This window comes from Diuraphis noxia, unplaced genomic scaffold (assembly GCF_037042655.1).
Source record: "Diuraphis noxia isolate RWA-SAM2 unplaced genomic scaffold, SU_Dnox_SAM2 contig0002, whole genome shotgun sequence".
In the NCBI taxonomy this organism is placed as follows: domain Eukaryota; kingdom Metazoa; phylum Arthropoda; class Insecta; order Hemiptera; family Aphididae; genus Diuraphis; species Diuraphis noxia.
This window is the reverse complement of record NW_028301712.1, coordinates 37258646-37282739: the sequence shown is the minus strand read 5'-3', so window position 1 is coordinate 37282739 and position 24094 is coordinate 37258646. Positions and strand designations below refer to the sequence as shown.

Below are 24094 nucleotides of genomic sequence, written 5' to 3'. Positions count from 1 at the left end.
CCCGCATGTGTTGTCTTTGTCGTACAAGTGCGTAGCATAGCAAATTTTACGCTCAACAGATCACGTTTATCTCTGTTATTTTAAAATTTAGAGTGAATTGACCTATTATAAAAATTAAAGGCAAGATTATTACCGAGTGCATCTCATAGGCTTTTTATTATATTTTGATTATAAGCCGAGTTATGAGTATTTTTAGATATAAAAATTATTTACAATTTTAAAATACTCATTACTCACTTTAAAATTAAAATATAATAAAAAGCCTATGAGATGCACTCGGTAACAATCTTGCCTTTAATTTTTATAATAGGTCAATTCACTCTAAATTTTAAAATAACGAAGATAAACGTGATCTGCTGAGCGTAAAATTTGTTATGCTATGCACTTGTACGACGAAGACAACATATGCGGGTGTGGCGTCCTCTTAAGACTTAAATATAAAAATTTAATAATCTACATTTTTGTCAAAAATGAAATAAAGTTATTTATATTTCTGCATCATTGGTACATGAAATTAATTAAGGTTAAAAATAAAATATTTTAATGAATACTTTTTTGAAGAGGGGAGGGGGGAGGTATGATGAAGTATTATTTGTATTCCAATTCTGTTAACAAACAACATTTAGACGCATCAATAGTTTCTCATATCTAATAATATAATATACAAGATAGTAATATCAATATAATAAATGAATAAAATCTAGCTAGAATTTTCAAATGTATACTATGAACTCTTTTAATAATGAATACTATAAAACATATGTATAAGTAGTAAAAATATATGTAATTTTTTTTTATAATCAAAAGTATAATTTAAGTATATGACTACATAAAACAAAAACTAACTTGTAATGTAATCTTAAGTGATTTTTTATCTTTTGGTTTTTAAATTATACATTTTTATCTGAATTAAATAACATAATTGTATTTTAACCATCTCTGTGTCAGCACGGAAATTCGGTTCTCCTTCAAATTGGACAACTAACAGTTGTATAATTTTAAAGAAGTCCATCACCTACCAAACTTTCATACTAAACAACAGCAGGGCGTACTTCACATTCACCTTTGCTCAGTCTGTATTCTGCCATTTTTGTAATACCGTGATAATGAACAAATGCCGCAAGAATAACAAGTACATGGAATATCTGATGACTTTGGAACTATAAAGAAAAAAAAAGACATAATAATCTAATAATAATAAATAATATGTTTTCTAAATTTTGAAATTTTTATAATGTACACATTTTTGTTAATTTATTGTTTGGAATTATACAAATATAATATTAAAATACATTTCTGTTGTTAAGTATTTATTTAATCACCTTAAAATTAATCTCAGCCTATATTTTAAAGTCATACACTTATTTTCCAATATTTTGTTAGAGTTCTAGTTCTACTCAAACATTTAATTATATTAATAATTGATAGAAATTATAAAAATTTAAAAAATTAAGAATTATTATCACTATAAAAATTTGTACTTGTTTGTTAACTGAATGCTACAATAACATATAAAATATAACACCTCACCACCACCACTTCACCTATCATGGTATTTCTTATATACCATTAAAAAACATTCAAATCAAAATAAATAATAATAATATATTGTTCACAACTAATAGTAGCATAGTACAAAATTAATATTTCAAACTAAAACATAAATAACTTTAAAAAAATAAGACAATTTCCTAAAGATAATTAAAATATAATGCAGAAATAACTCAATAAAATAAGTTTTTAATATTTCTTAAATTATGTTAATAGAGTAAATATTAAATTTTAGATTAAAGACTGCTTAAGTAACATTGCCTAGTGGTGGGCAGATAAAAACAAATACTGAAAAATTATTCAATGAAAAATAGAGATGAACAATGTTTCATTTCAATATCATCTCAAGAGAAAATTATAAATTTATAACCAACACTGAAAAAACTTTTAAAAATAAATTTTGAACATCTCATATCAATATTAATACAGAATATAGCATTAATAAAATTAAAATTTGAGAAACTAACCTTATTGGAGATTTTAATATGGGATATTGTTAATAGAATGTGTATTGTTTCCAAATGAACAACTTATAAAATTACGGTTTAGCAGTTCAAATATTGTGTTGTTAACTTAAAAATTAGAGTGTTAGGCCTTTTATTTAAATTTGAAGGTAAAAATAAAATTATTAATTATAAAATTATAAATCTGTGTTCTCTTAAGAGGACGTCTCACCCGCATGTATTGTCTTTGTCTTACAAGTACGTAACATTGCAAAAACTGTTTTGCGCGGGACAGAACCGAGAATGCTACAGTTATAACTAAAAAACGAAATATTCACCACATAAAAAGGAGAATTTTGTTTGTGTAATATCGTTTTAATTTTTTCGATATCAGAACTACAAAAAAAGTTATTCATGCTTAAAAAACACAAAATTAATATATTATAAAACAATAAGAATTTTTTTGTATAAGTGATATCGAAAAAATAAAAACGATATTGCACAGACCAAATTCTCCTTTTTATGTGGTGAAAATTTTTTTTCTTAGTTATAACTGTATCTTTCTCAGTTCTTTCCCGCGCAAAACAGTTTTTGCAATGTTACGCACTTGTAAGACGGAGACAACAAATGCGGGTGTAACGCTCTCTTAATAGGTTTTACAATATTTGAATTTTTAAGCAAATTGTGAGCATTTTTCAAAATATTTGAGAATGTAATACAATGTTCCACATAAATTATTATTGCCAGAAATTAGAAAAAAATACTATATATACTATATAGTACTAAAGCATAAATATAAAATAAATTACTTAAATCACAATAATATCATCAAATAAGTTAATAATATAGGCTAAGTAGACAGTCTTCACTAAAATTTTTTATTCGTATACAATGATTTTGAAACATTGAATTAAAATTTACCACATCTATTAGTGACTCTTTAAACACCTTATGTACAGCAGAGTGTTACACACTTACCTGCTTTTTATGTCTGAAGGCAATATATCAAGCACACAAAATGCTCTGATCATCTAATCTGATAAAGATTTTTTGTAAAACAATTGGATTTAGTTGGTACTTTTGAAAGTCGAAATAGAAAAATATCAATAATTTTTAAAATAATTGGGAAAAACTAAAAATTATACATTTGTTTAAATAATATTATTAATTATTATAATAATTGTTTGGTAACCTTCATTACTAAAAAGTTAAGACAGTTCTAGATCATAAAATAATCTATAAATAAATTCAAAACACTTTTAGCACTTCCATTACAGTATCTACTCAATGACGAAATACACTCAATGATGAATTTTCCTTTTCAAAGAGGGGCTGAAGTCAAAAATCAAAGTATTATTTCTACTCCAAAATGTGATGACAGACACAAAATAAAAATAAAAAACTATACATCATTGTAAAGTTAATACATTCCTCACTTCATTCAGAATCTAAAAAATCGCCCAACTACTATGATTGATCAAATTATATATGAAAATAGATAACTTTCTATGTAGTTTTGTCATTGGTCACAGAGTTACTCTGATACAATACAATACATATTTATATATATTACTATGTATATTTATATTAAATGAGCTACATCACTGTGCCATGTCGGCATGCGACTATCAATACATTTGGTTTCGGTTTGGAAGGTCTATGCTCCAAAACGAAGAACTTGCGTTCTACATTGTAACGTTTTTATTTTTTAAACAGCACAAACCAATAATTTTTAAGAATTAAATGAAAAAAACAAAAAGAAACTTATGTTTACTAACTGATAACTTTAATTGTATTTATGTTATCCAAATAATAAAAATTCTAAAACATAGATAAAGTTATTCCCTATACATAGTAAAATTTTGGTAATTCTACTATAAATACAGAGCAAGGAAAGTTGTCTCGCACAAAACAATCTTAGCTATGTTGTATATTTGTAAGACGAAGACAACACATTTAAGGGTAGCATCCTCTTAAGAGGACATGATATCTGCATGTGTCTGCATCTTACAAGTGCATAACACCAAATTTTACGCTCATCAGAACAGAGTAGCTATGTTAGTTTAAATTTTTGCAATCTTAAAATACTCATCACTCGCTTTAAAATAAAAATATGATAAAAAGCGTAAAAGGTTGTCTAGATAATAATCTTTCCTTTAAATTTTAATAGAAGTCAACTTACTCTAATTTTAAACTATCAGAGCTACACTTATTTTCCTGAGCGTAAAATTTGCTATGTTATACACTTGTAAGACGGAGACAATACATGCAGATGCAGGTATCACGTCTTCTTAAGACTAAACATAAGAAAACTTGTTCCTATAACTTACATTGTAGGTTATGATACCTTTAATAGCATAATTCCAATCACAATATTAAAGTAAAAAGGGCAGTTTCTACCATACACTAGTTGTATTAACTAATATTACTATTAACTCAATATATTACAGTATATTCTTACCAATAAATCACATTTTCCAGGGAAAAATCTTTCTGGTACTCTTAATGCATACAACAAAGCACCAGAGATGTACAAGAAACCCATGAGTAATAGCCATCCGAGACTAATCAATGTAAAGTTGGAAAAGAATCCTTCTACAGCTCCATAGTGAAGTGCTGGTATAACACCAATCAATCCAAAGGTAGTAAAAACACCTGTAAATAAAACTCGGATTAAATTTTCCCCTGTAATCATTTTATTAACAAACAGAACAGCTGAATAGAAAAATTGTTATTACAATTATTTAAAAAATTAACAATAAATAATTTTGTGATTCCAAATAATAAACTAAATAATAAAGGATATTTATGTATGTAATAGTAATTACTACTAAGTAATAACTTAAGTCCTGATTTGTATGCAATACAAAAGTTTAAGGTAATATGAATATATGCATAAAAAAACATTGAAATTTGCAATTCTTTGATAAATATTAAAAACTGAATATTGATTTTTGGTCAAAATTTAAAGGGATAAATTAAATTATATCATAGATATAAACTTAACAATTAAAAAACACTGGAATAGGTTGAAACTTTTTTTTCAAACTTTCTGTACAGCCGGACTACAAAAGACAAGCATAATATAATGAAACATTTAACTAAACAACAATAAGGCATACAAAAATCAGTAGAAACTTAATAAGTGGTTTCCTTTTAATACAATCGTCTATACCTTTAAATTTACCCAGAATAGAAAAGATTTTTATAATCATGAATATTTATGAAATAAATTTTTATAATTTCTTTTGTTTTTTTTTTATAAACACAAGCAAAATCAAAAAAAAATCATCCTTTTCTTTTATAAATGCAAACATTTTCTTACCCTAAAGGCTTAAAATATACATTTATATGCACTTCTAAACATCTTTCAATGTATTCTCTGCCAAACAAATCTCAACTATTTTTATTGTACATAATATTCTCAACAAAAATATATGATATTTGGACATAAAAATCGAGATAGATACAATAAAAATGTATTAAAAAAGAAAATCCAAGATATATAGAAAAAATAATTTACCAATAGCAAATTAAATAATGTTGTGTTATAAAAATATAAAATTAGTAAGTTTCTTCAAATATATATTTAAAACATTGTAAATTGTATTATTATTTGAAAATGTATTACTTTAGCAATAATGTAATATACTCTGTTCAATATAAGGAACTTAGCCATGATGGTTAGGTTCCTAAGCCTACAACCAACTAAATTTACATGGATAACGGTACAGGGTAATTAGTAATAGCATTGATTATAAACTCTGATATTATAGTATTTATAATTAATGGTAATAATCAAAACTAACTAATGATTTGTATATAATTAAGCATATTTTTATGATTAGTATACCTGCTCTGAGTGGCCTAAGACCAGGATCACTAAATTTGTCCCATAGTGCTACGACCATTGCCACTAGTCCAAGTGCAACAATCAGTACTAAATACAATATCCAAGAATATGGCTCACAATAAAACCCATAGTATAACCATGGCACAAATGATCCCATAATCAGTATGGCAATTCCACAATAATCCAACCTTAATAAATGAATTAGTAATTAATTTACTATTAAAATAATAAAAATAATAGTTTTACTTGCTGAAAAATTTGCCAACAGTTTCTGAATGGCAATGAACAGTATGAAACACAAATGAAAAACCCATGCAAGTAATTGCCCCAATAAAATATATAATGAAAACTAATTTATCTTGAAATGATAATTCTTCTTCTGGTCTAGATGCAAAGTATAAAGTCATAACAAAAAATGCAATACATCCTGTAAAATAACGGAAATTAGTTTTTATTCTATTTTTTGCATAATATTAAATATGCAATTATTCATTTTTATATCACCTAATAAATGTGTCCATATATTTCCAGTTTCAGTGTGAATTCGAAAAATAGATTGAAAACAAGCTTGAAACGAATTCAATGGTGGCCTGTGTCCTGTATGCAAGAAATCATTATCCTGGAGCCATTGAGGTAAGTTGTGGAAATTACACACATTCCACATTTTGCGACCAAGATCACGGGCTTGAGCAGCAACATGTTGAAATTCTGCTTGGGCCATAGTACTAATATCCATGTTTTCATTAGTTTCATTGGATAAATTACATGCCACCCCCTAAAAATACAATGTCATCCAGCTATTATTTTATTTAACCAAGATATAATTATGTTGAAAAATTTAAAAAAAAATGAAAACAATAAAATTATAAATCCCTGTGAAAAATAATAATAAAACCAGTGATTGTATGTATAAAATAAATCCTTACATCATTGTTTCCATCTGAAGGGCCTGATAATAAATCGGTTTTCTCCGCTATTAATTCATCTGATTTCTATAAAACATACACATAAAATAGCACACAAAATGCAAACGTGATCAGTATTATTTTTTAGTAGTTCATTAGGTAAAAATAAATTCTAATTTTTCCAGAGCTTTTATTCAATTTAATGAATTAAAAATGTTTTTTTGGCAAATTTGTATAAAACTTTAATAAGTAAAAATAAAATAAATATCTTTTTTATTTTAGTGTCATAAACCTACCTTTTTTTGTATGAATAAATACTAGGTATAAATGTATAATATAAATATTTTTATTGAAATAAGGTCATTTGTTGTGATTAATAATTATGATTATTATTAGAAAAAGATTTTAATTTTCTATACAATTATTTAAATGTTAATATATGGGTATTTATTATTTATGAATAACATTAAATAAATTAATTATTAAAATAATATTAATATTTAATTAAAATTGATAAAATTTAACATAAAAATTTATAAAAATCATATCTTCAGTATAAAATGTTAGTAGCAACATGATTGACAATTTTGATGATGCGAAAACAATTGGAAACAATGTACATTTTTAAAATTTTTGATTTTAGTAATGGCCTATAATTGTTAGGACTGCTCACGCACTTTCTATATTAAAGCAATAAAAAAAAACACAGAATTGTAGGAAATATGCCTTTATTGACAAAATATTTTAACACAATATTATAAAGCAATTTGATAAATAGAATTAAATAAAATTGGTTATCAAAAATATTTTGTTATTTTGTTAAATGGAAGTTCCTCTTAACTATTATTACTAAAATATGATTTAATAAAATAAATATTAAGTTATTTAACTTAACATAAGCCATACTCAACTGTATTCATCTTATCTATATTCAAACTACATACAAATATGTGTTTAAATAAAAATCTACCCTCCCCTTTAATTATTTCGTTAGAATATTTAATCATTGATACTATTAATATAATATCTCCATTACAGAACAGAATTTATTTATCATTCCTCTGAACGTTATATTTCAATGTTTAAGGAATGTAAACAAATACATTGAACAATAACTTATCTAAATTCTAAATCAACATCAGATTTAGGCATTATGCATAACAGCAGGTATTTTTCCAGAATTTAAAATTTAACTGATAGATTATGTGCAACAAAGATTCATAGTATGAATAGAAAAAACACTAATAAACAGAGAATGAATTAACTTTTACTTCAAAATAATTACAATAATACATATTTTAAAATATGAGATAAAATTATTCTCATAATAAAATTATTGCTGAATACATACAAATAATTATTGCCATATTATGCTTTACTAACACTAGTAACATGAATTATTCCAGGGCATTAGTATTATTATTTTAGTACAAAACATGTATTTTCGGTGAATTTTAGTGATTATAATAGTATACAAAATTATTATAAGTAATACAATGAATTTGAACAAGCTTTTAAAAAGCTTGCTACTGGAACCCTATACTTTCCATTAATACCTAAGGCCAAAAAACAATTATTTAGAAGACATTTTAACTATAAATACATACACTATTACTTCATGATATAATATTTGAAATAATAACAACTGAAGTACCTATATCAGAGCTGACAATATAACAGATAAACAGTTAATACTTAATATAAAATTAGAAATAAATTATATATTTGACCTCTTTTTCAAATTTAAGATTAAAATATCTACTACTATTAACCATTTTTGTAGTTCTGGCGATAACTTAGACAGATATATATCTAATATTCATATTCATCTGTGATTTTTGATTACCTGAGATTAATTTACCACAAAACAGTGTTAAAACTAAACATAACCATTTTTTTTAAATATTTTAATATTAAGATATCAATATTATGATTGTTAAATTATTAGATATTATATAGCTTTATTAATTAAAAAATTTATAAGAAATATACTTACATTGTTTAAATCGGCAGAGGGTATTTTACGATGTCTAAGAATACTATTCTTTTTTGCTGTAGAAGGATTATCGGCTGCATTTTTTTCAGGCTTTGTAATTGTTTCAGTCTGTACATTTTCGGACATCTTGATATTAAATTCTATGTCACTCATCAACCTGTAATTAGTTAGAACTGATATCTTCAAACAGATAAGATAGATTTTATATAATGATTAATTTTGGGGCCTTAAATTTAAAGTAGTCAATGTTAAATTAACCACCTATTTTAAGTATTTATAATTAAAGCAATTACATTTATTTTACAAATTGAAATTACTTGGTAGTTGGAACTCTAATACAGAGAATACTATAATAACCGCATGTATAATGAATTTTTCAAACTTGAATAACTTTTTTGTATTATAAATTTGCGCAGTAAATGATTCTCCTATATATGTAAAAAATTTCCCACGTTCTTTGCAGTGAAAAACAGGTATTGATATGTTTTACATTAGTAAAACGAAGATAACACATACGGGTGTAGCATCCTCTTAATAATTTATAACAGCATTTATACACATTAAGTATCTCTATCTATCACTCAGTTTATAATTACATGAAATACTTAATAAATATAATCAATTTAGGAAATCTAAGCTGCATTAATAATCAATTTCAGTAGTTGAATTTTGACCTTCAAAAGTGTTTAATTCAATTTTTGCTAAACAGTTAAATTTATAATATTTATTAAAAATAGAATGGATCAAAATTGTAAACCGCCATTGTTTTAAACCTTGAAAATGTATGTTCACAAATGTTTTCATACATAAAACAAAAACATTTTTTCAGATAATTAATACAGACAATGTAAATAAAACTACTTTTAGCTAGGTACCTATAACATAACATTAGGTACCTGATATTAAAAAAAAAAAATGATTTATTATAAACCAATACTATTCATCTTTTTACATTCTATGTCTGTCATCCATTCCACAAATGTATTAAATCAACAATGTATTTTCCTATAGATAAATATCAATTTAGATTGAAAATTATTAACACCTATGAGTTTTGTATACATTTTATAGAAATGGTATGCTGATAAATGATCAACATTAAAAAAAATAAATAAAATAAAATAAAATAAAATAAAATGTCAGATATAACTTAAAAACTTAGATCAGAGCTATTTAAACTATGCGTCATAATGATGCCATGAGTATTTGTAGTTAGTAGTTGGAGCTTTACCACAGAAGGGAAAAAAATAATAATGATGACACTTAATGTATTGTTTAATTTCAATTTTATATGCATAATTATTAATTATTAATTTATTGTCTAATATAATTTATGTATTTATAAATTTAAAATACACTTTAAATAATTAAATGTTAGAATGTTATGTTTCTGAATCTTAAATAACTTAAATCATCAAAATGTTGTGAAGAGGCAAAGGAACTGTGTGATGAAGAAGTTTGAATACCTATGGTTTAAATGTGATATAAATCAAGTTTTACCAGTTTCATTTTTTATATGTTAAGTTATATTACACATAAAATTCAGATTTGATAGTTTAATACATCAGATCTGTGGCAGGTATAAGCAGTTTCTAAGTGAAAGGACTTTTTATACAAAAAACAAACTTGTAAAATTGTAGTAATAGGATGATAAAAATTAAAAATTAGAAGACGAATCAGTTTAAAGATATTTATAGTACCTAAAGGTAACGTTTTAAGTTATTTTTATCATGTTGTAAAGCTTTTGCTGTCATTAATATTATAATAAGGTTAAAGTTAACCATATGTATTTTCAAAATAAAATAAAATTCTCATATAGTATTTCTTATGCATCCTATAGAAACAGATATCCTAATAATTTATCAACATAAAATATAATAATATTAAATAATATAAGGTATTATATACAATTCATCAAGTTCAGAATGATAATGATATTCTAAGTTCTAAATTTAGCTTTAATATTTCTTTTAAAAGTACCGTAGGTATCTAAATACATTATATTTGATACCAATCAAAATAATAATTAATACTACTGCATTATTAATATTTTTTATTAATTACATAGTAAATAATTCTAATGGCCATCATAATTTCATAATTTTAATACCGTTGATAAAAGATTACAAATAAAACTACTTCTTATATATTTTCAACTAAAGTAAAGCAAATAAATTATAAAATGTAATAATTGTTCAATTTAACATAACAAAATCTTTCATACACAAACACAACAATATTCAGTACAGACACATATACAGGATGATTTTTTTATCATGAACCACTCATTATTTCAAAAAATATCAGTTTTTGAAAATATTTTTTTACAAAGTTTCATGTTGTTAAAAAACAATGTTTTTATTAAAAAATTACATTTTTTAATATTTTTATCCTTATAATTTTTTGTTTTTTACTATTTTGAATGACAACCTAGAGTTTTAATTTCATATTCCAAAGCCAAATATTTTTCTAAGTATTTTGATACGTAAAAATCGAATTTTGGACGAGTAGTTTATGAGTTATAAGTATTTAAAGTTTAGATTGGCGAAGTGGAGTGGTACGGGGTTACCTCACAAAATGTTTGTCCACTACTCCGTATAAAATACTTATAACTCATAAACTACTCCTCCAAAATTCGATTTTTACGTATCAAAATACTTAGAAAAATATTCTGCTTTGGAATATGAAATTAAAACTCTAGGTTGTCATTCAAAAAAGTAAAAAACTTAAAAAATTATAAGGATAAAAAATATGAAAAAACATAATTTTTTAATAAAAACATTGTTTTTTTTTACAACACTTTGCAAAAAAATATTTTCAAAAACATTGATACTTTTTGAAATAATGAGTGGTTCATGGTAAAAAAATCACCCTGTAGATAAATTAATACAATAATCTATTAGTTGTGTTTTACTGTTTTAGGCTGATTTTATCATATTATATTAGTGATAAAAGAATTCTTTGAAATTAAAACTTAGTAACAATCAAACTGTTAGAAAAATAAATAAGTAATTAATAGTCAACTATTATATTTTTAACCTTTTTAATCCTACAATTTTTTGAAAATAATAGAACAAAAAATTCTTTTAACTATTTAATCAAAATAATAATAATAACAATGATAATTATTGTAACATAGATTGTAACCTACTTAGCTTTTTAAATAATTTAATAATTTCTATTAAAAACTGTTAAGAGGATGTGTTGTCTCTGTTTTACAAATGCGTAACATGGTACATTTTTCGCTCAGCAGAACATGTGTAGCTCCGTTAACTTAAAAATTAGAGTGAACCTCTTATAAAATTTAAAGGTAAGATTATTATCTAGACAACCTCATATGCTTTTTATTTTATATCAAATTTAAAGCGAGTTATGAGTATTTTAAAATTGTAAATTTTTTGTGCATCTTAAAATACTCATAACTTCCTTTAAAATTTAAATATATTAAAAAGCATATGAGGTTGACTAGATAACAATCATACCTTTAAATTTTATAAGAGGTCAATTCACTCTAATCTTTAAGCAAACGGAGCTACACGTGTTCTGCTGAACGTAAAATTTACTATATAATGCACTTGTAAGACAGAGACAACACATGCGGGTATCACGTCCTCTTAAGTCATAACTAAAAATTATTTAAAAGATAATATATTTTATAACATCTTATATATTATAATTTATAATACTGGTACTTATTGTATTTATCTCAAATTTTAATATAAATAAATTCAGAAGGTAATATGCTTTAAGAGGACGTGATACTCGCATGTGTTGTCTCCGTCTTACAAATACGTAACATAGCGAATTCTACACTCAGCAGTTCAAGTTTAACGCAGTTAGTTTAATAAATTAGAGTAAATTAACTTCCCATAAAATCTGAAGGTAAGAGTAAGAGTATTATTTAGACGGCTTAGTGGGCTTTTTACTATATTTTAATTTTGAAGCGAGTAAGATGTTAAGATGTACAAACAATTTACAATTTTAAAACACTTTTATAGCTCACTTCAAAATTAAAATAAAGTAAAATGCCCACGAGGTCGTCTAAATAATACTCTTAACCTTTAAATTTTTATAAGAAAATTTGGTATGTTACACACTTGTAAGATGGAAACAGTACATCCAGATATTACATCCTCTTAACTAAAAACTAAATTAAACACAATACATATAGTATATCTAACAATATTTGGATAAATTAATTACATTAAATAGTAAATAACTACAAATTTGATCTAAGAATTATTTAGCTTTTAACATAGTGAAGTTAATTAAACAAATAATGACTAACAATAGAATTTATAATATAAGATTTTAGTAAATAAGCATGTAACAATATAATTTTAACAAAATATATAGTTATCCAAGTGAATGCCTACCTACCTAAAATATAATTGTAAAAGTGGGAATTCAAGATGATCTAAAATTATTATTTTGTACAATGTTTCTAAGGAGCTTTGTATGCATGTTTTATTGTTTTTAGTTTAATGATTTAATCAATAATCAATTTTTAAAACGCAAAAAAAAAAGCAATACAATATTTGTAAATAATTACGGAGATAATTACCTAATACTGATAATTTTCAACCACTTATTATGATCAGATTTTTCAAGTAAGTTGATATTTTATTAAATAATTACTTATACCTATAGGACAATATTTGACTTAATGATATGAACTATTCTTTACTAAATAATCTATTCTGTGATAGTAGTGTTAGTTACTAACAAAGCATAAATATATATATATATATATTTTCTTTTTAATTATGTATTATTATATTAATACAAAATATAGGATGAAGAATAATAAATCATTTTTTTAAGCATTAAATAAACAAATCACATATATATAAATATATTGTAGCTTATAATATTGTAACGCTTTGAGTTGCTTATATTGATTATAATCGACATAACCAACCTATGATGGTCAATAAATAAATTAACATCTCAACAATATATTATGTGCATATAGTTAATTATCTCCTATGTAGTTTTTTTTTACGTTCATTTAATATAGGTCTACAATAGAGGACTCTTACAAAATGACAAAGTTCAACTGAACCAACATCATAACTTACGCCACTTAGACACGAGTATCCGGAATTTTTAATAAATACTGTATTTGGTCGCGCTTGACATCACAACAGAAAAAATTTAAAGTGCAATCATATTAATAGAAAAAAACGTACCTGTTGTGATTAATTGAAAAGCTCCGTCGACTGGCCAGGAAATCTGAAAACCGTACACTACTATTACTCGATAACAGTCGTCGGCAATCGATCGACCGACGACGTGCAATAAATTATACTATTCGTCCGCTGTAAATACTAAAATATATTCGTTGCGGTTCGACTACAAAACAGACAAGTTACAACGTGTTATCACTACGGTCTACGACTTACGAGAGAAATGAACAAAATACGTTTTAACAATAATTTTATTACGTAAGACTCGTAAGAGCCTATGTGCGCAACGTTCGCTGAAACGAGTATCGAATATTAACGCCGTTATCAACAATGACAACAAAAGTAATTCTGTGATAATACTTTATACTGAAATGAATAATGAGGTTTGGTGAATGGTGAGTGGTAACCGGTACTTGGTAATCTGGAGGAGTCGGTTGGTCCAGCCTCCGGGACCCGGGGATCTGTGAATCTGTGATCTATCACTTATGACTTTTTTAGTCACTTTGACTTTATCAAACTCGCGAGTCGCGGAGCTGTAGCTGATGAAAGACACCAGGGGAAAATGAGTAGCCTAGGTGGTCCGGTGATTGGCGATACTATGTTGTTCTGTGGTTGGACATTGGTAAATAATATACCACGAAAAAAATGAAAACCGCGGGGGAGGGGGCTGCTAGAAAAGACAAGGAAACAAAGAAACCAACTGACCCGAGCGAGTTTTGTGACTTAGTGAGTTGAGTTTGTGACGCACGTGAATATGAATGTCACAGAAAAGAAACTATTATAATAGCTAATACAGTAATATGCGGCGCGGCACCAACAAGAAATATCAAATAATTATAATGATATAATTTGGCGATAACAAAATGATAGTATTCAACCATTTCGACCCGCTACCTAAGTGTGTATTTTTACAGAGCGGTCATTGAACATGATTTTAACGTAAACACTCATTATTTCGGGAACTATAAACATTTTTGAAAAAAAAAAATGTTTACCATTTTTCACTGTTAACATTTTTTTTAATGTTTTACTATTTTTAATGACAACATATTATATTGTCATAGGCGCCCGCAGGGGAAGGGGCAAGCTGGGGCATTTGCCCCCCTGGCTTTTTCAAAATATTTTTTTTAATTGAATGTTTTAAGATAAATTACTATATACTATACAACAAATTTAAAGTATAAAATAAGTTGTAATATAATAAAATATAATATATTGTATACGAGTATAATAAAAAAGGTTCTTATTTTAAAATACCTAGTAAAATTATAATATTTATCCTCAAATCCTAACATTGCCCCCCTAAAAAATTTCTGCGGGCGCCTATGTATATTGATAATTTCTTATTAAGCAGAATATTTTTTAGACAATTACGAAGCATAGAAATTGAATTTCGATGGATAATGTATGAATTAAGTACTTAATAAAGTATTTAAGCTTAGATAGGTGATGCAAGAGTACAAAATGTTGGTCCATAACTCTGTTTATGTGCTCATCTAAACATTAAACTCATAAATAAAATATTTATCACTAATGACCTACACCTACTTGAACTACTCGTCAGAAATATTATTTTTATAAATCAAAAAATTCCGAATAATATTCTGCATCATAATTAAAAATGTATTTTAAAATTATTTAAAAACTTAAAAAATTACATCGATTAAAATATTTTTGGTTTTCAAAAATGTGTCTTTATAACCAGTAAAAATCATGAAAAAATTATTTTTAAAACCGTCAATGTCTTCTGAAATTAAACACTATTGAGTGTCTTATGTTAAACCATTAAATGGACACTCCGTATACTAAATAGTAAATAGCAATTAATGTTGTTGACCGTAGTAGGAGGAGAATAACGTAAACTTTACTGAAGAGAAGTGGGGAACGATTCTTACAACATTATTAAAACCAGTTAAATGATATTAAAATATTTTAATGATGTTATGGTTTTTATTATTTGTGATCAACTATCGTAATATTTACATAATTCGACTCAGATTTATCATATTATGTATAGTCGTAAAATATATGAACACGTTGTTTTTAAATAACTGACAATTAACTATATACGAATACGAATTACACGAGTATATTGAGTAAAACATAAATTTGTAGAAGTGAGAAAGTGTGAAATGTGAATGTTTAAATCTAACCGTAGTTTTCGAGGAGTGGTTTTCCTTTTCTTGCTTTCTTGCTATAATATTAATATATCAAACATATTCTGTATATCATTTTTATCAACCGGTAAAAAATATACAGGCCATGAAATACCGGTAGTTAAAAAACTTCAAAGTAAAAATATGATCTGGAAGTCTAAAATTGTTAGAAAAAAAAGAAGAAGGCCTATAAAATTTATAGTCATGAGTGAAAAATTGAAAATCAAAGACATAAAATTCAATTATTCCAATATTCAATAATCCAATGTACCGTGAAAGTACTTTTAACAATATGAGATGATGAAAAAAATTGTATTTTAATGTTTGTAACACTGCATAACTATTTAAGATCACGTTTGTGATAAAAATTATTGAACAGTGTTGTCACCGAGAAAAATAATATATTATACTTTCTAGTTTCTATGTTTCTATCTCAGTTCTCAGATGTAGTACTAGTAAAAGTAGTCTAATTCTGTTTTTTTAATTTTCCTAGTGCTGTGGCTAATGATTTATGGGTGCTTGGTGTATATAATATGTCTCTAAATAGCCTAATTGTCTAAATGGTTTGTCAGTAACAAACATACGAAAAGAAGTAAATGTAACCGTGCAAGAAATACCATAAATTTTCTAAACAAATTCTATCAGGAGAATGCAACTAACTAAATAAGATTGGTCAATATAATAATAGACAATAACCTCTTAAATCTGCTTAAATTGTACATACATACTTTAATATACGTACTTGGTTCTTAAATTGTTTAATCTTAATTAATATATTAAATCTAATGTACCAACTAAAATGTATGATTTTAGTGTTATATCTGGTGGGTCCCTCTCTCGAGAGATTTCTGACAACGCCACTGTTCAAATCAGGGCCGGTTTGGGGAACTATGCGCCATGGACAAGGAAAACTAATGCGGTCTCTATTATATATCTATGGTTTAACTGGTTTAAGTTAAGTAATTGAATTAAAAAACTAATATCTGAACTCTGAAAGCGTCGTGTGCTGTCACCCAGCTCGTCTACCCCTAAAACCGATCCTGGTATGAATCGAATAACCGATTCTTGTTCGTTGGACGAGTCAGAGGTTAGGAGTGTTAGGACGGTTAAATTCTATCATCTTTACCTGCTGTCATAACACATTAATGTTAATTAATATGCCATCATTTTAATATGTTCTCAGGGTTTGTAAAGAATAATCCACCTGAATATCTGATGTAATAATATTAAGTATTATTGGAATTGCTTGACATATATTTAAACACCTTGATTGACGATGGCGAATGAAGATAATATTATACTCTGCTCAACTTAACTTTAAATGCTTAGGGCACGGATTTTAATATAAAAAGTGAATGATTTTTGGAAAAGTCTCAGAAATGCTTTGCGAGTTCTAAATCTATTTCATACATAGGAATCAGAAACAACTATTTGTCATTTTCGAGTATTTTACTAAAATTGTGATAATTTTAAATGCATATATGACGTTTTATATATATTTTTAGGTTAAAATTAAGACGTGGTAATCAAACAATTTTGTTCCAAACCATAGACGCAAATAGTGTTTGAGATTTGGGGGGGGGGGGGGCTGAAGCCCTATAGCTACTGAATGAAGCATTTATACAAGTAATTAACACCTACACATTTTTTTTTAATACAACATAGGTATATCTTAGACTGCGTACTTAATTACAACATTGACTGAAAATAAAACTAACTAAATATTTTTTTCAAATGTGCTATTTCATCTACTTATAATAGTTGTTAAAATTATATTTATAATTAAATACATTATACGACACATAACTTTTAGGACAACAATAAGAATTATTAATGCTGTAGCCTGTAAGTATGGCTTTAGAGCAACAAGTAACGACCAAATATTATAATTATAGAACAAATTTTTATTTAAAAAAAATGTGCCCAATATATTTTTAGAGCTGTATATTCGTCGATTGGATTAAGCAAATGTATTTAATATTAATATAATATAATAATAATATATTTCAGTATCTACTATAATATCTTTTTCGACATTAAATATTGCTAAATTAGTAAATCGGCCCTGAGTCATGTTAGCTCAGACATATTATGTGTTGATCCTTCTCATAGTTGAAAAGGACCTTTCACAAGTGGCCGAGCTCACTGGTAATGTACTAATGTTACAGGCTGATCTATTCAGCTCTTTTGCAAAGGTGACTTAACAGTTATTTGTTTTAAACAAAACTTTACGGGGTCAACTACGAAATCACAAATTTCATAGGTTAGGTTAGTTGTAGGTTTGATATATAGGCCGTTGTGCCTCATTAACTCTATTGGAAAGTTGTTTGAGAGGCTATTAAAAGTGAGAATAACGCGGCATCTGCTGGAACAGCCTGTTGGAATTTCTGAGTATCAGTTCGGATTTATGAGAGGTAGATCCACCACACAGGCGATCGAGGCTGTCATGGATATTGTAAACAGAGTTGGTAGTGGCCAATTGTATAATCGCAAACTGTGTGCACTAGCTTCGCTCGACGTCGCTAATGCATTCAACTCCGCACCGTGGGAGAAGATTGATGCAGCTCTAATACACAAAAGGTTCCCAGCCTATCTCATAAAAATGATTAGGTCGTATTTTGATGGGCGGAGTATTATAACGGAGAGTGGACGGCGCTTGGTGACTACTGGTGTACCTCAGGGCTCGGTCATTGGACCAATACTGTGGAATATATTTTATGATGGTTTGATGCGGCTGGAACTTCCGGACGGTGTACAAATCGTGTGCTTTGCAGATGATGCGGCGGTGGTTGCCACAGGGCATACTACCTGGATGTTGGAGAAAGCCATGAATGACTCCCTACAGCTGGTCTCTACCTGGATGGAAGAACAGGGACTATTGCTATCAAGCAGCAAGTCTCTTGCAATAATGCTTACAACGAAGCGAGGCTACGACAAGCCGACGTTCAAAATTGGCGACACGGTTATAGAACTCTCTAACGATGTGAGATACCTCGGTATGCAGCTTAGCTCTGTGCTGGGCTACAGGAAGCATATTGAGGTTGCAAGTGACAAGGGCACGAGAACAGCTTCGGCACTTTCTCGCTTAATGCCCAACGTTGGAGGACCCTCTGCCGCAAAAAGGAAACTGCTTACGACGGTTGTTCATTCTCAACTACTGTATGCGGCACCGATCTGGTGCGACGCACTTCAGCACGAGGTCAATCGCAACAAACTATCTTCTCCGCAGAGAAAGATGGCGCTGAGGGTTGCGAGCGCCTACTGCACGGTGTCGTACGCGGCTATAATGGTGGTAGCAGGCATAATACCCATCCATCTACTCGCAGCTGAAAGATCAGATGTTGAGCAGGCAAGGAGAGATGGCAAGGATCTAGCTGAGACTAAAATGGAAGCGAGAGATAGAGCGATGAATAATTGACAGGCTGAATGGGACCGGAATAGTACTGGGAGTTGGACACGCAGGCTAATACCTCGAATCGATGTGTGGAAGAACAGGAGATGGGGTCAACTTAGCTACCATATCACTCAGTTTTTGACGGGGCATGGATGCTTCAACAAGTATTTACTGCGATTTAAGAAGAGGGAGAACGCGGTGTGTATGTACTGCGATCACCCGAACGATGACGTCGAGCATACATTTATCTGATGTGACAGATGGTGGCAGGAAAGGCGTATCCTGGAAGTGGAATTGGGAAGCGAACTGAACCCGGAAATGATGGTGGAGTGCATGCTACAGTCGAAGAAAAAATGGGATCGAGTCGTCAAGTTCATTACAGCTGTCATGACAAGGAAGGAGGTAGATGAGAGGGCTGTTCAGACAGCAGCAGCAGCAGCAGCAGCCATACATTAGATTAAATAATTGTACTGTGGCTCGAAGAGCAAAATTACAGGGGTAGAGCCCTGTTATGCATGTAATAGTAACGTAATACTGTAAGGGATTGTGAGTGGGGGATTTGCCCACCACATCCCAACATATGTTGTATGTTTTGATTAATAAAAGATGGTCGACAGGGGCAAGGAATGTGTCGCGAAAGCAAACAGTGCGCCCCTGTCGATCGGTGCCGTTTCAAAAAAAAAAAAAAAAAAAAAGGTTTGATGAGGTGATTACCGAATTTTCACTAATTGACAAAATTAATTTACCGTCAGTATAATCCGCCACCATGGTTTGAGGCGTGGTGGGCTGATCAGGGACATAGATGTTGAATAGAGTTGGAGATAGAATGCCCCCCCGTGGGACGAAAGCATTAATTCTGGTTCTGAGAATGCAAAGCGATAATGCCGATAATGTACTTGGAAATGTCGATCGATTAAGTAAGATTTAATTAGGAGAAAGAACGGGTGGGGAAGAAAACTTTTTAGTTTGAACAGTAATCCGTCATGCCAAACTCTGTCAAACGTTAGGGATACATCAAGAAAGACACAGGTACAGTAAAGTTTTTTTCCAACGAAAGCGATGTTGCATCGACAATCCTATGGCCTTGATGAATGGTACTATGCGAGGATCTGAATCCGTACCTATTGGGTGTTCGGCAGAATATTGTTCCTGACAATATGTGGATTTATTTGTTTGAAAATAAGTCTTTCAAAAATTTTAGATAAGAAGGGAAAGAGACTTATTGGCCTGCATGTATGAGGATGGGTCGTCCAAAGGTTTATTAGGTTTAGGAAATAGTACAATTTTTGAGAATTTCCAAAGGATTAGGAAATAAGAGAGTCTTAGACTTGCATTAAATATATATGTTACCAATACTATTGCTTTTTTAGGGATGGATCTAGCTACTTCTGCCGTTATTATAGGTCATAGCCCGGCAATTTTTTTAAGGAGTATTTTTGGATAGCCTCTTTGAACTCGGTGGGCGGGAAATATTTTTCAAAATGATTGAAGATTGAGGGAAGATCTAAACCAGCCTTTATCTCATCAACACATTGAGGAAAGTGTGATTTAAGAACTTCGGCTTTATCGGTATCAAAAGAAGCAAGTGTATGGTTAGGTTCTTTAAAGGGGTAGGAGTTTTAAGACTAATTAAGTTTTTGGTTTCTTTCCATAAGCTACCATCAGAATATAAGAGATTGATTAGTTTTTGTACAAATGTATCCACTTTGTTTTTAGCTAGTTTTTTTTAGGGAGTTAGCTAATTTATTATAAACGCTTTTGTGTGATGGTAGTCGCGTGCGTTGATAAACTGCTTTCGCTCTACGTTTTTCCATTATTAGAGAGCGGATCTGTTCAGGAAGAAGAGTCTGCTTCTGCATTGACTGCTTGAAGTTGGTTAAGGTATTGGATAAGGAGGCAACATGATTATGTTTATAAAAAACTTTTTGTAATTAATGTGTTTTGAACTTTTTTTTTTGGATATATTGTAATTTATAATGAATGCATATTGCATATACCTATTAACAAACATAATTGGAAATCCACTATTTTTATAGTTACTTTCTATTAATATCTAATAGATATCTAAATAATTTCACAAATGTGTACTGGATATAAAATGGATATTTGAAATGCCACATATAATACATCCACTGGATAAGTTGTGTTATGTGGGTGTAGTTGTGTATATTTGGGCGGCGCCGCGGAAGCAATTGCGAAAGCAGATCCCGCGGCGTCGTCGGTTAAAACGGAAAAAAAAAAAAAAAAAGTTGTGTATATTTATTTATTTATTTAATTATACATTGTACTCTGCCATCGTCTATTTTACAAGCTAGCTGATCCCTTGCATATCGTTGCACCTAAAAAATATTATCTCAAAAAAGTTGTCATATTTTTGGGTTAATTCGCTGTAACTGTAAGTGCAACTCAGCCATCCTGGTAGCTAATTAGCTGACCTAATGAACTTTGTACACAAATAAGCTATTGACTGTTGAGGTTCCTCGTGAATGTAATATCAAGTAATAAGCAAATAAGCACATCGACGCCACTGTTAATATTTACCTACATTATGTTTATATATTTTATTGTCACATACTATATGCATCTCCTGTATTCAAATTAATTGTTGAGCTATAATAGTCTATAATAGAAGCTAAATAAAACAAAAAATTCATTTTTATGTGAACCCCCAACATACAGGGTTTTTGTTAATCCAGGAGTATCATCATTTGATATCTGTTAGATTACCAAGATCCTTCTGTATAGTATTTTTATAAATATTGTTAAAACAATAAAGCATGTGCACTATGTATAAGGTTTCAAAAATCAAAAGAATTTTATATTTCAAATTTAATTTACTTTTGATAAACTGGAAGTTAGATTTTGCTAAATTAAAATATTTTTAAATATTTGATAATTTAGTAACCATAAATGAATAATAGATTGATTTGAAAAATAACATTATAAGCTGGCATCAATTTAAAACAATAATATTTATAAAGTTTATAATATACAAAGTATTATAAAAACAATATAAAATAGGATGATATTACATTAAACCTATAACAAAATACAAATAATATTAAAATACAAAACAATACAGAAAATTATTATAAATCTCTATCTTTAATTATAAATTAAATTAATTTATATCTTAATAAGACTAACATATAAAACAACTTTATAAATAATACAAAAATTAAATTACTATACCCTAACATATATATAACCTAACATAAATAGCTAAGTAATAAGAATTTTTAAGTAAAAAATGAGAATTTACTATTCATTCATGTATGTATATTGATACCATGGACATATTATATATATTTTTTGTTATTATCAAAATTTGCTAAAAATTAAGAAATACATTATTTTTATTTAAATTTACTAAAAATTTAGAAATACATATTTTAATTTAAAATTACTAAAAATCTATAATAATACATCATTTTTATTGGCTAATATAATAAATAAATAATATATATTATGATAGTCAAAGGTTAAGCACACATCATTTTTATTTTTTTATTGGCTAATACAATAAATAAAAACATATTGTGATAATTGAAGGTTAAGCACACATTTTTTAAGCATCCTTTCATGATTTTTTAAATAAATACATTTAGAGTAAATTTTTTTAATGTGATATCTGATATTAAATACTCAAAATACTTTATTCAATCTATTTTAAAACATAATAAAAAATTGTAGAAGTAGAAAAGAAAAAAATTGCATTTTACATATGTGTGTCAATCTTCATGTTTTCAACATCTAATATAAGTAATAAGTAACATTTCATCAATAATGGTATTAATTTATTATCAGTTAGATATCTATACTTATTAAGTGTCATATAAATATTTATTTCTTTATGTTACCTAAATAAAATGTGTTTAAAATCAGTAATCAATAGAAATCTGTTAATAAGTAGCATACAAAGATCTAAAGACTAAATAATTGTTATCCATTTATAAAACAGATAGTCACATACAAATGTATTATAATTATTAATAGCACATATAGTTAACTAAAACTATTATTTAAATGATGCAGATCAGTACACAGAGTTTTAAATAAAAAATAAGTTAAGAGGATATCAGTACACTACTATTTATTTAATCTTACTGAAATACTGACCCACCCGACATAATAAATCTGTGTTCAGCAAAATCAATTTTTGAAAGTGTATTGTTCAATTTTTAAACTAGTTATAAATATTATCTCATTATATGTGATAGTAGGTATCATTGTGCATTACTATTTTTCTGCAATAATTAGGAAGATAAATAACTTGCATAAAAATTAAAATATTGTAAAAAAACCAATGTACAAAATAATACAAGTATGACATTGATAATAGGAACATATTAGTATTAAAACAAACAATATAAATATGGTTTTGCTAAACACAGATTTGCCATTTTGTGTATGGATTGATTGGATAGAGAAAACAAAGTGCGCTGATATCCTTTTAAGCAAACAGTACCTAATACAAATCTATTTATCTAATCTATATGGTTATGCATCTTCACATATAACATTTATACTATTACAATTATTCAACCCATACAGTGCAGTCATTATAACTGTAAAATATGATATACACAATACATACCTAAGACACA

At 27.8% G+C, this 24094-nt stretch overlaps 1 protein-coding gene across 2 annotated transcripts; it reads right to left on the bottom strand.

Annotated features, from left to right (window-relative positions):
* Nucleotides 1-635: 635 nt before the first annotated feature.
* On the bottom strand, nucleotides 636-14264 carry AdipoR (adiponectin receptor). 2 transcript variants are annotated; one of them, XM_015508034.2, is made up of 8 exons: nucleotides 13941-14264; nucleotides 8749-8905; nucleotides 6774-6839; nucleotides 6352-6622; nucleotides 6094-6274; nucleotides 5848-6035; nucleotides 4456-4649; nucleotides 636-1160 (listed from the first exon to the last, which is right to left on the bottom strand). In XM_015508034.2, exons 2-8 carry the CDS (start codon nucleotides 8899-8901, stop codon nucleotides 1032-1034), a joined length of 1182 nt encoding a protein of 393 aa, XP_015363520.1. In that variant the 5' UTR covers nucleotides 8902-8905; nucleotides 13941-14264; the 3' UTR covers nucleotides 636-1031. The 2 variants fall into 2 exon arrangements, with proteins under 2 accessions (XP_015363520.1, XP_015363521.1); XM_015508035.2 differs by lacking the exon at nucleotides 6774-6839 and having other exon boundaries at nucleotides 13941-14262.
* Between the last annotated feature and the right edge of the window lie 9830 nt (nucleotides 14265-24094).